The 17,449-nt window shown below is 48.1% G+C and overlaps 4 protein-coding genes across 4 annotated transcripts; 1 reads left to right on the top strand and 3 right to left on the bottom strand.

Moving 5' to 3' along the window:
* The first annotated feature begins 1,162 nt into the window (after positions 1–1,162).
* Positions 1,163–1,576, top strand: P168DRAFT_290209 (uncharacterized protein). The gene is made up of 2 exons (XM_024837157.1): positions 1,163–1,296; positions 1,356–1,576. Exons 1-2 carry the CDS (start codon positions 1,204–1,206, stop codon positions 1,548–1,550), a joined length of 288 nt encoding a protein of 95 aa, XP_024692705.1. The 5' UTR covers positions 1,163–1,203; the 3' UTR covers positions 1,551–1,576.
* A 726-nt stretch (positions 1,577–2,302) lies between these two features.
* Positions 2,303–9,484, bottom strand: P168DRAFT_236056 (fatty acid synthase S-acetyltransferase; the record flags this gene model as incomplete). The annotated part of the gene is made up of 1 exon (XM_024833505.1): positions 2,303–9,484. The coding sequence occupies one exon, from the start codon at positions 9,482–9,484 to the stop codon at positions 2,303–2,305; it is 7,182 nt and encodes a 2,393-aa protein (XP_024692704.1).
* A 1,982-nt stretch (positions 9,485–11,466) lies between these two features.
* Positions 11,467–13,291, bottom strand: P168DRAFT_236530 (cytochrome P450; the record flags this gene model as incomplete). Its single annotated transcript, XM_024833528.1, has 5 exons — positions 11,467–11,565; positions 11,630–11,719; positions 11,802–12,237; positions 12,294–12,523; positions 12,608–13,291. The coding sequence occupies 5 exons, from the start codon at positions 13,289–13,291 to the stop codon at positions 11,467–11,469; spliced, it is 1,539 nt and encodes a 512-aa protein (XP_024692703.1).
* A 1,078-nt stretch (positions 13,292–14,369) lies between these two features.
* P168DRAFT_297039 (uncharacterized protein) lies at positions 14,370–15,682 on the bottom strand (the record flags this gene model as incomplete). Its single annotated transcript, XM_024838147.1, has 4 exons — positions 14,370–14,766; positions 14,831–15,216; positions 15,280–15,347; positions 15,499–15,682. The coding sequence occupies 4 exons, from the start codon at positions 15,680–15,682 to the stop codon at positions 14,370–14,372; spliced, it is 1,035 nt and encodes a 344-aa protein (XP_024692702.1).
* Positions 15,683–17,449: the final 1,767 nt, after the last annotated feature.

Below are 17,449 nucleotides of genomic sequence, written 5' to 3'. Positions count from 1 at the left end.
GACTAGACAATGTTTCTACCTCTATGCCAGTTACCGAGGGTGGTGTTAGGTGGCACTAATAGTTCAACATCAAGCAAGGCTCTAGCAAGTAACTAGTCACTGATAACCTCGAAGAATGAGAAATATCAAGTTGACTATGAATGGTGTTTCCTTTCCTTTCAACGTTTATTCCCAGACATGATGAGAATGATTTCCCATCTCACTCTTGAAGTGTTTAGTCCCCAACCATCCGACTGGAAGGCTCATCACTGGGACCTTTACGTCCTGTACGCAGCAAAACTAGACAGTGGCCCTGGCTGTATAGTCTAAGCGGGAAAGAGTCGCCTGAATTCATGTCAGAATAAACGTAAAAAGGTTGGCAATCTGGGCTCATAAAATTCGCGTTGTAACAAGCTTGTCCCAATAGCACTAGAATATCGCCAGGTGAGGAACGGAGATAACCCCCCCGCGGAATATATCAGAACAATGTGTGACCACATATACAACTAGATTGCAGTTAGGCATTGCAAGGTAACTATTGGACACGTCGTAGAAGCTTGCACAGAGATGTACGATATTGTCACTCTAATATTGCGACAGATTCGATGATGATATCCAACAATTGCAACAGGATATGACACAGGATACTATAACGCAAAAGGCTGTTTGACATGCGTAAAGCATTGGTTTATTGGAGTATTACAAAGACCATGGATATAGATGCAATGTGTGTCATCGGGCTTGGAGCATAGGACCAGTGAGGTGCTGGGAATGCAGAAGCACAGCAGTGCTGGCTATTAGGTAAAGGGGAATTTCATGGGGGTGTTTGTTGATAGTGGCAACGCCCGAAGATTTAGTGATGTATATAACTCCTTCTTCCAAAAAGTCAAGAGGCGCCAGATCGCTTTTCTTGTAGTTTCATTCCCGAGATTGGGTCTTCGACGTCAAACGTACTGTGCTAGATGTTGAGGAGGGCGGAGGATGAGATGTTAGTATGCGGTGTAACAGGCTGAGCGTCCTCGAGTCCAGCTGATCAGAGTAAGTGACGTCAAGGGGAATCTGGAATTTGTAGAGTTTTAATTTGAGACTGCAAGGGCGGACTTTCTGGCTATGAGCAACCAAGGTATATGTAAGACCCTGGAAGTAGCCCAAATCTACTAATATGGCAAAGACCAAAAGCGAACCGAGAGCACCCAAGTCTACTTCCACTCCAACTTCCCAACGATGCGATTCTCTACTGTGCTTATCACCCTCGGTGCCGTCTCAGGAGCAGCCGCAGCCAGATGCACCGAGGGTCTCACTTACTGTGGGACGTCGCTGATCAAGAAAGGTGTGTCTTGCTACTAGTACGGGTGTTATTCCACAGAGATCCTAACATATGCTGGAAAGGAGATTACCACGCGGACATTGTGGCGTGTCTTTCCAGGCCGGGCAAACCACAAGATAGTAGCTATATTCTTTACTCGCGCTTTCTTTGTACTGCCGATGAAGATTTTCTGATTTGGGTGGACAAATGTCGTGATGGGAGATGCAAGGACAACGGCCGTGGACGCGACGACACTTGTTCTTGAATTCAACGATGAGGAGAGAGAAACTGTACTGTTTATGCATATTTTGAGTTTCTTATGAAGGGAAACAAAATCGGCGGAAGTATCATGGATTTAATATCTTCGCTATCGGCTTTTCTTGTTGTGATATGTTTCTTTGTAGCTTCGTGTGAATGAAGAGACTTTGCAACTCTTGTTGTGAAGATAACCGATATAAAATATTCATGACCATGGTGATTCATTGATCTTGATACTTATGAAAGGTTACAAAAAGGTTGCAAGTTGCAAGAAGAGATGACAATACAAATGGTGTGGAAAATCTGCAAGCTCTGCAAGTCAGCTGACATGCTGACCGAACGCAGTCACTCGACACTTACCAGTGCAGAACCGCGTAGAGTTGAGGGTATAGTAATAACACCCATTAGGCAAAGGGTGAAGTAGACTACTATCAATGATTGTCTTCTCTCATGGGGTAGTGTTCTTTGCGTGGGTCGACAATATAAAGCCTACCCCCTACAACACGGAGCAGACATAACCACGCAAAATGACGAAAACCGACTGGTTATTGATCTATATCAAGAGAGGAACTAGAACGTATACAGTGGTGCCGGAGTGCAAGATGTTCCTTCAATCATGAAATTATCACTTGGTAAGCTCTAACAGGTAATAAACAGGGGGGAAAAAGCACATGCAATTCCGTGAGCTAACCATCCAGAACAAGGCCTTTGGTGACCTCTCCAAGATAGCCAGTTCTCTAGACAGAGGTATTCAGACTCTCAGTTCTTTGGGTCGCTCGTGTCAAGGTCGCATGCCATAGCTATCAGGGTCTCCCTCAGTAGCACACGGTTTCGATACAAAAACCAGTGGTCCCCGTCCACTTCTATTAGACGGAATTGCTTCGTTTCTTTTTTCCAGGCGGATATCTCCTCCAAATACACTAAGTCATCCTGACGCGCAGTGAACGCCGTGATAGGTATATTCAATGGATCTTCCTCATGGAACTGATACTTGAGCAGTAAAGGCCCATCTTGTCTCATCAAGGGCATAATGGAACGCAGGTAGTCCACATCATCGACGTACCGTGCCACAGACATCCAGTAATCGGGGCTAATGTCTTCCCGAACAACCTCAACCAGGATATCCCGCTTTTGCCAAATACTGATAAGGCTTGGAGCAATTGTGCCGGTGACAAGAAGCTGCGGCAAAGGCTTACCCTGGCGTCGCAAGGCACGAATCATCTCAAATGCAATGATTCCTCCGAATGAATGCCCCCAGATGATGGCGGGGTAGCCGACTACATTCTCCATGTCGCTCAGGGTGCCGGCCACGACCTCTGGTATGCTGGACGCGGGAGGCTCGTCAGAGCGAGTTGCACGACCGGGAAGCTGCATTGCGATAGGATCAAGCCCGTCCGGAGGGTTTGATAAGACGGAAGCAAAAAGTGTTGCCGCGGCTCCCATGGAATGAACACATAATAGACGGGGACAGTGGGCGTTGACAGAACTGCCCCGAACAAACCAGGGCGAAATCTTGATCAGCCCATCATCAGACATAGACCCCAATTGATCGTTCCCGATATTGGTGGAGCCTTCGTTTGCTGATTGTGTATCGTGGGATGTCCCATTCAATTCTGCGGCAACCTCTTGCAGACTCGGTCCCTCGAAAAGCCTTATGAGAGGGTACGGGGTTCTGAACTCCCGTAGGATCAACCCTCGCAACTGGGTGAGTGTCATGGAATCGAGAGAGTATTGATCAATCTTTTCTGTGGGAGATATCCGACTGGTATCTACTCCTAATATCTTGGCCAGTCCAGCCTGTAGCGTGTCTCTGATAGCCTGCTCTCTCTCTGGACCCGATAGTCGAGATGAAAACACCTGGGATTCGTCGTTTTTGTCTGCTTCCTGCTGCTTATCTAGCCCAAGATAAGCACCGTCATAGGCTAGGTGGGGGTAGGCTTTAAGGAACATTGACCAGTCAATACCAGAAATCATGGTTTGAGAGGTACTGTGGTCAAGAGCACGTTCTAGCGCAGACAAGACCGTCGGTAGATCTGTGGTGGACAGGCCTTCCGACTCAGCGAGCTGGACCACTCGATTACTACCGGAAGAGGTGCGTGACATGCCCGCATATTCTCCCAGAACCCCGAGGTTAAGTGAAGTGCCGGGCAAGCCGGATGCCTGGCGATGTTGTGCCAGCCCGTCAAGGAATTGATTTGCCGCTGCATAGCTCAACTGTCCTGCCACCCCCAGGATACTGGAAACGGACGATACTAGGACAAAGAAGTCAAGATGTAGCCCTTGAGTTGTCTGATGGAGATTCCATGCTCCTAGGGCCTTAGGGGCAAAGACTGTTCGGAAGCTGTCCGGTGTGACGTCGTGGGCAGAGATAGTGCCCAATACACCGGCAGAGTGTATAACACCTGCAATCGATGGCCATGGTCTGTGCTGGTGAAACAGAGATTCAGCTGCTTCGATGTTGGAAATATCCCCAGTCTCAATGTTAACCGAGACCCCTTTATGTCGCAAATGTAATATGAGAGCGTGATCCTCGGGAGTCTTTGGTCCTGTCCTGCTGACGAGCACGAGATGTTTCGCCCCTCGCTCAACCAGGAATTTGGCCAAGTGCAGCCCTAACCCACTTGTACCACCGGTTATTAGGTAGGATCGAGTTCCATCCAACTTCAAATGTTTTGGAGGCATTGCTTCAATGATAACACCGGGCGGCATTTCCACCGCTGCCTTGCCCATCACAGAAGACCGGGATAGTCGCTTTAGGGCCATGGATAGTTCCGAGATCGGATGCGTAGTAATTTGTGGTGGTACCAATATCCCACGACCAAGAAGTTTGCATACCTCTCCCACGATCTGACGGTGTAAATTTGGCTTTTGTGCCGCCAATCTATCGATGTCGACGGCGAAGAAGGCACAGTTTTGACCAAGTTTCTCCAAGCCAAGCTTTGTGTTCCGATAAATTTCTGTCTTTCCAATTTCCAGGAAGCGCCCGAACGGAGCAAGGCATGCCATAGACTGTGAGAACATGGCTCCAGGCAAACAATTCAACACGACGTCGACACCCCGACCCTGAGTTGCTAGCTTGATCTCGTCATGGAATGTCAAAGATCGGGAGTCGAAGACTGCTTCAGCTCCCATATCGGACACCCGGGCTCGACGCGCAGGACTCCCAGCTGTTGCATACACACGAGCTCCAATGTGCTTGGCAATCTGCATTGCTGCTGTTCCCACACCACCCGCTCCTGAATGGATCAGAATGCTTTCTCCTGCCGTGAGTCGCCCGAGGTATTCGAGAGCGTAGTACGCTGTCGTGCTACTGACCAGCACACAAGCTGCCTGGGTGACAGAAAGGGATGAGGGGACAGGCACAACGAGGTCATAGCTGGTAACAGCATAACCAGAGATGCCGTTAGAAACTCGGGCCATGACCAGAGCACCACGGTCAATATCGTTCACATCCTTTCCAATCTCTGTAACCCGTCCAGACACCTCGAGCCCCAGATTTTGACCAGTCAGACCATCAGAGGTGGCTCTATCGCTTAGTGAGCCCATGGCGTTCAAGACGTCCTTGTAGTTCAGGCCCGCAGCGTGGACTTCAATCCCCACTTCATCTGGACCCAGCTGTGAGAAAGACTGCTGCCTCAAAACCAGGTTATCTAGACCCCCATTTTGGCCCCTTTCTGCTTGATACTTTCCTCCTCTGGCTGGAAGTGACCTCCGATTCAGATTTTCTTCCTTCTCAACATCCACAGACACTATCCGCCTGACAAACCGGTCTTCATCCCTGAGAGCTACTACTGTCTCATGGCGACCGAATCGAAGAGTTTGCAGCTCTGCTTTGAGGAATGTAGTTTGTTGCTCAGCCGTATCCATTGCAAGGTCAATGGTTCGAATGCTAGGATGCGGAAACTCGTTCACCATCACGCGTGTAGCTGCTTCTACAGAAGAGGCGAAAGGGTTGCATTGCGTATCTGCAGGCGTCATGCAGCCCCCCTGTGTAAGTACCACGACCGTACAAAAGCCACTCTGAGCGTGAATCCAAGACGCAATACGTGTAAGTGTTTGAATCGAAGCGTCCAGGCTTTCGTGGATATGTCTCTGTGGGGGGCCTGACAGCAACGCCGGGACGATGAGAAGTGTCCGTCGGTCCAGATTGAATCCCCATTCGGAGGCTTCCCACGAGGGTTTGACTGCCTCTAGATCCTTTTCATAGATGCGCGAACGGGGAAATGCGCTCTGAACAGTAGGTAGTATCCAGTCCAACAAGCTGCCCGGTGGGTCAAGGATTAAGACGTTCTCAAAATCAGCTTCCTCCCTCTTTGACCGCTCCTCCGTCTCCAACTGAAAAGATACACGATGCTCCTTGGACTGGGTTAAAGTTTTGGTTTGGAGCTGTTTCATCGTTAAGTCAGAGAATATTGCAACAAGCTGGCCATCGTGTCCATATATTGTCAATTTGTATATTAGGAACATATGGTCGAGCTGATGTATCTGGATATGTGCGAAGACAGATGTGACAGGGTAATTATTCGTAATATCTACTGATCGCACATGACTAGGCAAGTACACACTGTGAGGATTGCCGACGTGATGCTGGTAAGCGTATACGGTGTGAACACAAGCATCCAAAAGCGCAGGATGGAAGGTAAACCGCGATGCCTCGTCAATCAAGGAAGGTGGGAGCTCGACAACAGAGCAAAGCTCCTCGCCAAGGCGCCACATGCCTCGAACACATCTGAATGCTTCGCCATACCGGAAGCCTGCGTCTTCGAGCCCTCGATAAAACGCATCGGTGTTCATCTGTGTTCCTGACTGCAGACGAGTCTTCACAGAGTCAAGAGCCTCTGCGTCTGCTCTGGGCGGCATATCGCGGGAATTGATTCGACCCCTGGAACATACATGCCAAGCAGCTGTTGGGGCTGCATTGGCCCGTCGAGAGCTGAGAACGTAATCACTGATAGAGCTGGTGATCTCTAACATAATCTGAGGAGCAAAATCTTCTGCGGCAGCGAGGACCACGGGGAGTTCAAATCGAAGATCTTCCAACCAGATCCTTTGATGTTTGAGAAATTTGTTGGCAGCTAAGTATGCTGCCTCAATGTGTCCCGTCATTGGAAAGACAATTGCTCCGTTAACCACATGATCACTTAAAAACGGCGAAACACCGGTGCTCAGCTGAAGTCGTAGTACACCATGTTCATCGTCGGTCAGGCTGGTCGAGCTTCGGAGAAACGGATGGCGAGACTCTGCAAGACGGCTCTGCTGAGCTTCTGGATCCTCAAACCAACAATGCTGCCTTTGGAAAGGGTACAGGGGCAGATCGATAAGATTGCCGCCTCCGCCGTTAAATGATGAGATATCGACAACGCTACCTACCGCATGAGTGGCACCTATGACGCGGGAGAAGGGCTCAACATCGCTACCGCGGAGCATGCCTGGGAGCAGGTAGACTAGCCGCTTAGCAGCCTCTGCGATATCTTGAGTACCAGATAGAAGGACTGGATGCGGTCCGATCTCGACCAGAAAGTTGAAGCCGTCTTCAATCATTCCACCTGCTGTCTCGGTGTACTTAACCGGCTTCCTTATGTTATCAAACCAGTAACTCGCATTCAAGTGCCTCCCCAATTCGACAGTCGTTGTAACGGTGGAGTACAGATTGATTTCAGTTTGGGTTCCTTGGATTGGAGAAAGGGCCTCCAAAAGTTCACCTTTCAGGGCGTCCATGAAGCGGCTGTGGTATGGAGTGTCTACCTTGACAAACCGAGCGAACACATCCCGCTTCTCAAGCTCTCTGGAAACATGCTCGAGGCTCTCTATATCTCCCGTTAAAGTAGTCGTCTTGGGGCCATTCAGGGCCGCGATCTCCACACCACCGCCAGCATGCATGCGCTGTATTAGGTTATCAGCTTCTTTGGCCGAAAGTCCTGTGGCCAGCATCGACCCGGCCCCGGCGGCCTTGCTCTGTATCTGGGACCGAAAGTATATCACTTTAACAGCGTCTTCCAGGCTTAGTGCGCCGCATATATGGGCGGCAGCAATCTCACCAATGGAGTGCCCTACGCAGCCCTCCGGTTTGATACCATAAGAGATAAGGGTTCTCGCCAATGCGATCTGTATTGCCGCTATTGCCGGCTGCGCAATTGTGGTCTTGCTGAGCTTGGAGTCATCTGGTTGCCCAAAAATCTCTTCAATGATTGAGAACTGCGCAAGAGAGGCGAAAACATTGTCAAAGGCGGCCAGATGTTCACGGAAAGTAGGTTCTTGATACGCCAGCCGCATTCCCATCCCAAGCCACTGGCCACCTTGACCAGAAAACACGAAAGCGACTCTAGGACAGGATATGCCTGGTTGCTTTTGCAGTGTCAAGATATTTTTTGAAGCTTGCTGGGAGCCGAGCTGATCAAGTCGGGAACACAGCTCGTGCAATCCCTGCGCCGGGATAACTGAGAATTCTGCATGCTTGTCCCGACGCATGTTCAGGGTATATGCGACATCCTCGAGGGAATGTTTTCGTAGGCGCAGGAAGGAAGCCAGATCTCGGGCAGTGTGCGCTAATGCAGACTGCGACCTTGCAGATAGGTTAAAAACGCGGGGCCTGCGATGAGACTTTCCAGCACCAGTGCCGATATAATTTGGTGCTTCTTCAAGTATGACATGTGCATTGGCACCTCCCGCACCAAAGGAGTTGACGCCGGCCAATATCTTTTGTCCTTGATCACGGGGCAATTTGATTTTCTTCCTCGATATGTCAAGTCGTAGCGACTCGAAATCGATGGAAGGATTCAAAGTTGTGTTGTTGACTTGTGGGGGAATCTCGCCATAGAACGCAACGAGAGAAGCCTTGATGAAACCAATGATTCCAGCAGCCCCCTCAAGGTGGCCATAGTTCCCTTTAACCGACCCTATCCAAAGGGATTCTTGTTTTTCGGAACGTTTTTGTCCAAGTTGTTTCCCTAGGGCATTTGCTTCGACCGGATCCCCAACGAGGGTGCCGGGTCCGTGGGCTTCTATATACTGGACCTTGGTCGGGTCTATGTTGGATTGTGTGTAGACCGTCTCCAACAACGTTGCTTGTGCAGCCAAGCTTGGGACAGTAAAACCATCTGCTGTGTATCCATCCTGGTTTACAAGCGAGCCACGAATGCATGCGTAGATTCTGTCCTTGTCCCGGATTGCTGTGCTGAGAGGCTTTAGGTACACGATTCCGACGCCCTCGCTGCGAACATAACCGTTTGCCGACGCATCAAAAGGTTTGCAGGATCCGTCTGGGGACAGAAACCCTGACTTCGATAGCATGATCGTTGCTTCCGGTCGAAGAATAGCATTAACGCCGCCAGCTAGGGCCCCCTCACTTTCCCCTGCCCAGATGCTCTGGCACGCAAGATGCAATGCTGACAAGCTGCTGGAGCAGGCAGTATCCAGTGTAATGCTCGGGCCCTGCAGATTCAGGCGATGAGATACTCGATTTGCTGTTGCCCATATCATTGATCCCAGAGCCACATGGGGACTAATACTGTCCCGCTGCTCAGTGGCTGTCTGTATGCCGAGGTGATCATACATGAAGGTACCGAGAAAAACGCTCGTCCGTGAACCGCCCACCTTCTCAAGAGGGGTTCCAGAGTCCTGCAGTGCATGGACACTTGCTTCCAAGGCGAGACGCTGTTGTGGGTCGATCCTGGATGCTTCGGCCGGAAAGTAGCCAAAGAAATCAGCATCAAATGACTTGATGTCGTCCAAGAAGCCACCCTTGCAATTTCTGATCTTCCCGTATTTCTGGGGATCCTTGTCGTAGAACGAGCTCGAGTCAAACCGGTCTTTCGGGATATCTCCGATAGCATCGATACCTTGCTGCAGCGTTTCCCAGAATTCCGTTGCGGTGGAAACACCTCCAGGAAAGCGACAGCCAATCCCGACAACGGCAATGGGTTCGCGCTCTGAAGCAGTCATTTTTATCAAAGGTAAGAGTTATGAATGTAACAAATACGAAAGTTAGTTCCGAGTATGTCTGATAGTGCTCAATAACTTGGACCAGCAAATGTGGTTATGAATCAAAGTTGCACAGAGAAAGGGGATATTTGAGGGTTCATATGCTTCGAGGTATCTACTCCCTTTATCTATTGCATATACATTCATCCTGAACCTTTTTCTTCAGATTGAATCAACAGTACTAAAAAACGTAAAGAGTTATGTTGGACTTTCCTTTTTAGGATACCTCCATACTTGATTTGATTTTCTTATACCAAACCACGAACATGGAGTTTTCTATCGGACTTCCCTTATGAGATACCTCCACCCTTGAGATGTCTTCATCTCGAATCAACAACATCAAGACGGGCTTTAAACGGACTTTCCTTTTTGAGATTCCTCCACCCTTGACGGGATCTGTTACTTTTTACCAAATCAACAACGTAGAGGTTTCAAGCGGACCTTCCCTTTTGAGCGGACTTTCCTTTTTGAGATGCCTGCTTTTGCTATGAGGTCACGAAGATACCTCATTTATGCAGGTTATACCTCCACCATTCACCGGTACTCCCGCGCTGAATCAGCCACATAAATCCTCTTCTATGGATGCCATTTCTCTAATATACCAGTTTTCTCCAGGGCATTGTTTGAAGATACCCATAGGCTTTGCATGCCCTGCAAGTCAGCTGGCATGCTGACCGATTGCAGTTGCTCACCCACGTGCATTCCCATACTGAATTAGATACACAGGGCTTTCTTAATCACATTTTCTTCTTTGAAATGTCTGTTTTTATTATGGTATTTCCCGGAAGATACGCCACATGCTGTCATTTATTCCAAAATTCTATGCTTAGGTCAATTGACTGGTTCCCTGGTTATCTTGGAAGGCCCAAGGATTGAATGTCTCCCAGTTCCGCACCTCCACAATACTGTCCTGATTTTGGAATAATAGTAATATCAGTTAACTCACGGGTGTCTAGTAGCGCATAGTAACCATGCGATTTATTCGCCAAGAACCTCATTCATATTCTCTGCTCATCACCAGATTGTGCGTCCCGTGCTAGGCTGCTTTCTCCCTTTGTATGAGGCTGGGGTAAATGCACCAACGATAGCTTCTGTACCATGCTAGGTAGAGTAGAAAACCTGGCTATGATATCATATGAGAGTAAACTAGAAACTTTTAGGGGTGGCCACATGCGATCACAGCACTCATATGATCACAGCACTCATATGATCACAGTCACGTGCCCGATGCAGCCCTATACGAAAGTGTTTCAAGTGGCGCCCATAAAGCTAGAATTGAACTTGCATAAATAAATAGCATTACTTTGAGGGTTATACCAATGCATCGGGTATCAAGCGTTATAATAAGGGAAGTGGGTGTAAAGAGGGGTTCGTGTGATTATGACCCAATGCTGCCCAGTAGGGCATGATCCTGTACGTCCCGCTATTATCTGATAGACATCGATGGAATTTATGGGACTGGTGGTCGCAGAGAGGTTTAGATATGTAATGTGTGGAAGAACTAATAAAAGCAGTCGGAAAATGATGATAAATGTGATGGTTTCTATGATTATGGCAGAGTTGCGAATAGTTGAAAGATTGCAAGAAACATGAAGTCAAAACAACAATTTATGCGGGGAAAACACAGAAGTCAGCTGACATGTTGCCACTTACATCGCACTATTCAACATAATACATACATCCTAAAGACGGAAACCGTCTTGTGTGGTTCGATTGAATATAGTTACCACTTTTATATTTTCGCCTCCTCCACATTTCTCTCCTTTATGGCTCTATGAAGCTTTCCGTGAGCTCGAAACCCCAAATAGATAGATACATGCTAAGTATGCTTTCAAATGTATATGTTCATGCCTGCTTCACCTTATTTTTGACTCGTATAATTACAAGTAGTCAGTTATCAAGATATCTCGTACTCTCAGTTGAAAAAGATTTTAGTTTAATCCTCACTTCTCCCTCCTTTGTATCGTGACTTCAACACCTTTTGTGTAGACAAAAAAGGCGTTCCTCAATGCCCATTCTTTCGAGGGGTCTTTTAGCTCAAACTAGATTTCAAACTGTAAGCTACTATTTCGAAAATAGACAATCAAGACCGAAAGAATGGCCCACCTTGAATCTTGTCAGTAATTCAGGAATGACCTTGTACATCTCCAGATACGAGATGTTTCGACCCAAGCAAACCCTGGAACCCCCTCCGAACTGAGAAAATCATTATCAGTATCACTCAATTGGTTAATACAGAATACTAGTGCTGCAAAATCCGGTTATTTGGAGAACTCACCGCAAATAATGCCCGTTCCATCTCTTTCCTCTCGCCCTCACTGGCTTCAACCCACCTTCCTGGTCTCCAGGAAGCGGCATCCTCCCCAAACACTTTCTTGTCCTTGTGCAAAACCCAAGCGTTCACCCCAAGCACTGTCCCACCCCGGAAATAATTTCCACATAGCTCTATGCCACCGGGCGGAGCCACTCGCTCTAATGGGATTCCGATTGCCGGTGTCATCCTCAGGGCTTCCTTGATACAAGCATCAAGGTAAGGCAGCTTGTGTGCGATATCCCAGGGAATCGGTGATGGAAGATTAGCATTGTCTAGCTCGGCTAGTAGAGTCTCCATAGTATCCGGGTTTTTCAAAAGGTGATATATCACTGAAGTTAGTGTGATGGCAGTGGAATCGGAGCCAGCTTGGACGTTCTGTTGGCACCAAGAGATGATCCAACTGCAATATCTTATATCAGCATAGATCAAAAGAAAAGATTGCAATGAGTATCCTACAAGTCGGGAATATTAGGGTGGCTGTCTTGAATATTCAAAAAACGGGTCAGGAAGTCTCGTCCTTCACCTCTTTTCTCAGGATACTCGCGGAACTCTCTTTTCCGCTCTTCTATCCGCTCCAGGGCAAACTTCATAACCGGGGACATTGTTGGCTTCGAGAACAACCCAGACAAAAACGCAATAAGCGGATTTTTATGCAGCAACTTATCCAGCCAGGGCATCTGGCCGGCCTATCAACCCAACGGGCTTCATCAGCAGACGCTCTCAAAACTACCACACTTCCGCAATAGCATAAAAAGAAAGAGGCCACTCACAACAGCAACATACGAAAACCGCTGCTCAATCATCTGTATAATACCATCCACGTCCTCACCCCGCTCCAAAAACCCCAGCCTCTTCCCAAACGTAATCTCCAAGACCACATCCGTTGCAAACCAATGCAGCCACTTCCCCAGATCGATAGGCCTCCCTTCGTCCGCTAACTCCCTCAGTCTGTCGAAGAAGAAAATCTCGGTACTCTCGACCAGTGCCTCATATGACTTGAGGCTCGTCATGGCGTATACCTGCGCAATCGGGCGCTTCATTATCTCGTGAACGGACTCGTCCTGCGTGGAGAAGATCGTGGGCACAACCTTCCCGTGCGCGACGTTGCCCATAACTGGGTAGAAGTCCGACTTGGCATAGCGGGTGCGTGTGTTGTACAGAATGGAGATGGCGGCGGGGGAGCTAACGGAGACGTTGTTGGGTCCCAGGCGAACGAGAGGTCCGTGGCGCTCGTGGAGACGCAGGTGGTGCTCGTGGGCGGATTCGGTACGCACCAGAAGGAGCCGGTGTAGGTCGGTTAGTTTTGCGAGAAATGGGCCTGGGATGGAGCGCAGATCGGAACGGAATAGTGGGAAGAGGACGAGGTGGTATAGGAGGTAGATGATTAGAGGTGCGCTGAGGGTAATTAGGAGTGGAAGGGATGCAAAGTCCGTGTGGACATTAATCTTGTCCATCATTCCTTCTTTTTTTTCTTTTATTATATTTACTTTTTTGGGTGTAATGACTTCTGGAATATGGTCGTCAAGATTGGTGTACTTGGGCTGCGTTTTCTGATATCTGCCTATGGTGTCTGTCTTATTATGAGCCCGTGGTACGCTACCACCCTAAGCTACCAACCCCGCATCCCCCTGAGCCACGGATACACCGGGTCGCATTCCTTGCGCCCACTAACGCATCCTACGTCTATGGACTTCATACTATAATACACCGTCTGCCTACAGATGATCATGAAGATCGATTGCCCGACTCAGATACCGCCCCCACCCGTATGTGCCTTACTAGCATCAAGCCACGATACGTTTTTCCTCCAAGCGCGTTCATAATCAAGTACAAGCCGTAGAGACTGTGTAAGCAGTTACCATATATAGCTGTACAGATGTGAAGGGTATGTCACTGTGTTGGACCACGGTATCAGGGGTGAATGGGGGTGTGCATGGAAGACTATCCTAGAAGATAGCCCAGTTTCCGCCCTCTCGGGCCCTCAAGACCCCTACACTTGGAGAATAAGCAGAACAGGCTATAGAAGCGGGGTGTGCGAAGGATTTGAAGTAGTGCATGTGAATGACCCGATCTCTGACGATCAGTGGGGCTCAGGGCCGGGTACACGAGTCAAAGTCACGGACCGTCCCACGTACCCGAGCAAATAGGCGAAAGTGTCTCCAGTAGCGAGTGCGCTATTACTACTTCTGGTAATTACCCAATCACATGAAAGACCCCCTTGCACAGACCATAATAACTTGGGGGCAGTGGATCCACAGTGGAACGCGGGACAAGGAATGCCTTGTCAAAGCTTCACTCCACGCTAATCCGACAGGAGAGTACTATTTACAGAACGGTGGAATCTTGGAGAAATGAAGTCGCAAGAAAAAAGGTGGATTAGGTGAAGAATGATAGGAAATACTAGTTTCGCTTCTCGGAATCAATTTTACAATATGAGCGGTCGATAAGACGGATTAGAGCCGAATTCAGCACGGCCCTGGTCGTGGGAGACCAGACCGGTAAATACAAGCCTTTCCTAAGGGCGAGCCTCGATCAGGGAGTGGAGTTGTTCGTAGCGGACTTGGAGGACCACATAAACTCCCGTTGGACCGTGATAAAATGATCAGGGTCGTCATGGAGTCCAGGATCGGGGGACGAGTCTCTATTACCTCGACGAATGTCATTCGTCAGGGCAACGTTGCCAGTGCCAGACACGAAGGTCCCGCCTTCTTGCAAGCGGTAGAAGTCGCTTGTTTTCTTGCTGGAACCGAACCCGGATGGGAAGAGATACCGGACAATAGGTCGGAGGGTCGGCAGGCATGCGGACACAATCCCAAGTGAAGGCTCAATTGAGCTCCAGATAAATCCGCGGCCAAAGTTCCAAGGAACATCCTCGGACTCATTCATGATTTTGACTGCATAACACCGAAGGGCACCTGCAACACAGGTGCTGCATGAGACGGATACCATGTTAGTATCTATCAAGGGGATCATCTCGCTGCAAGGACACATACAAGGCTCCAAGACCGAAGATGCACATGACGGCTAGTTTTTGAGGAGTTGGCATTTGGAGTTTATAGACCTCGTAGAACGGGGCACCTAGGATGATGAAATCGGTGACAGCTTCGGCAATGCCATTCCCCATGAAGTATGCTTGAACGTCGATACATTCCCCTTTGCCAGGTGGTTCGGCGAATTGCTTCCAGAGATACTGGGTTGGTTTGCACTGGACCAGATTTACAACCATCACACCAACAAACCAGCCAATCGCAAGGAAGGAACACATGTACAAGATGTATCTGAAGTGGGAGATCGCAAAGATCCGGTGATAGAACATAATCACCGACATCTTGATTGCGGGGATCGTGCAGCTATAGATAAATTCCATAGCAAAGACAAGCTAATAGCAAATACACAAGGTTATTGGATGTCACCTCGGGGTTGGATGCAAGTTTAAACTGACCTGGTACATCACTTCCATGTTGATATCGGGGTGCCATATATGCTTGCCCATTCCACCTAGCTTCGCCACTGTGGTTTGAATCTTCAGTTCAATCGTCCATTCAATAATAGGGTATCATATCCCTTACTCAAGATATTGGTCGCACAATTGGCACTCGACAGAACCTGGTAAAGAGCTTAGTCGTCTCCACAACATCGACATGGTGTAGAGCATGCAAACCAACCAATGCTAGTATAATTAGATAGTCATCCCATCTGAACTCAGCTTTAGAAATATATCTTGCCCAAACCCGCAATCCTACCGCGATGACGGCGAGAATTGCCGGAGCAAGCACGGAAGCAATGACCTTGCCCGATCGATCCTCGTAGATGTCAAGACCTGGGGGTGGCGGCGGCAGTTCCATAACATTCGTCCGTTGAAGCCTCGGGCGTTCTATCCCGTCACGACTCGAGCATGCGGGGTTAGAGAAGATGAAGAATCAGTCTGGGTGAGGTGAAAGGTCCAACTAGATATAGAGCAGCACGATTCCCCCGCTAAATACCAAAGTCAGGGGCAGGTAGGGCATGGCGATTAAGCCCTGGGCTACACTTGAAACAGCTCGATTTGTTGGTCTAACTAGCTAGTTCCAGTCAGACTCCTATTTTTGATTGCTTGCCATAATTGGCTGGCTCTTCAGGGTCCATATGGATGATCAGGAAGACCAAGGTGGTAAACGCTAGATACTTTTCCCACCGATCGCGAGTGGCAAGACTAGCAATTGGGATCGTTACATTAGCCTAGCTTCCCGTCTTCACGGAGAAATCATCGCGTAGAAGTCAGACTCTAGTGTCTGATCGGACGAGGACCGCCGACTAGGGAAAGATAATCCCGCTCCAAGCTTTGGACCACTGTTCTTCTGGCTAAACCCGCCCCACTGCTCACCCAATGACCGTAGGAGGGAATATGCAAGAGGGTGAGGATAATCTGAGACCCGACAATCAGGTTTCAACGCCCACAAAATGCCTCAGAGTATACTGCCCGCCTGATGATGCTGATGGTGTGGGTGCCGGTGGAGTTAGTGCTGATGGGGCCACTGCCCGTGGTGGGTATGGGGCGGAAAGGCGGTTGACTCCGCATGCCGATCGTTGAACATATATATCAATATACGCGAAGGAGCAGTCCAATACCATTTTTGAAAGGATATCTTGAGAGTTGTGAAGAAACTGTGGACATACGTATGATATGCGATACATATAAGCTTTCTGCAATGTGATTTAATGTATGCTGACATCTTTACCTGCAACGTCATCAGTATGATTGATGCATAGGAACCAATAAGAACAACACACTTGGAGAAGGCCAAAAGTCCAGCAGATAACTGCATTAATGAGAATAGCTTGAAGATAACCTAGTACTTACCCACAGTAAAGTCACGAGTGCTGTTATATATAGTATCCAGAGCACGCCTCTGGAGATTCTATTATCCCACATAGAAATGTATATCACACTGGATTGTCTTCTAGCCCTCGAAATTATATAGAAGTATGATTTTACCCATTCATGATAGATTTAGATTGTAATTATAGATGATTATCATATACAGGGTGATTAATCAGTTAAAACATCACCTGATAGTAGACTAGGGATCGAAACTTCTAATAATCTGAGCATTTTTCCCTACACATCACTAGTATCATAGCCCTTCATAGTGCCTTATGAAATCATCTACATTGTACTTATCTGTTGGCTTCCTATGATCATGGGGAAAGTTGAGTGTTATTGGATAGTTTAACGCCTTGTCCCGTAAGATTTATATGTGGCCAACATATAATAGTCTTGCTAGATGTGGCAATGTAACATAACTAGTGCGCTAATAACATAGGGTGACTGTCTGACTACTATGCAGCTGGATACAGTGGTATTCAGAACTAGTGGCTTGTCCAAGCCATGATCAACAGCCACTACATCAAATTTCCAAATCACTATTGAATCGGGCTTGATATGACTGGTATTTCAACATAATGTGTGTTCTTAATCAAGTAAATGGATTAAATAGTCTAAAAAAAGAGCCAAGAGGCTAGTGATATACTACTAGTTCATATTTGATGGGCCCAGCTACAAACTAGTAATCTTGACATTTTCTAATCGAAATCTCTTCGGAGCATTCATAATTCTGATCTAGATTATTACT

Source organism: Aspergillus campestris (assembly GCF_002847485.1).
Source record: "Aspergillus campestris IBT 28561 chromosome Unknown P168scaffold_6, whole genome shotgun sequence".
Lineage (NCBI taxonomy): Eukaryota > Fungi > Ascomycota > Eurotiomycetes > Eurotiales > Aspergillaceae > Aspergillus > Aspergillus campestris.
This window is presented reverse-complemented; position numbering and strand designations above follow the sequence as displayed.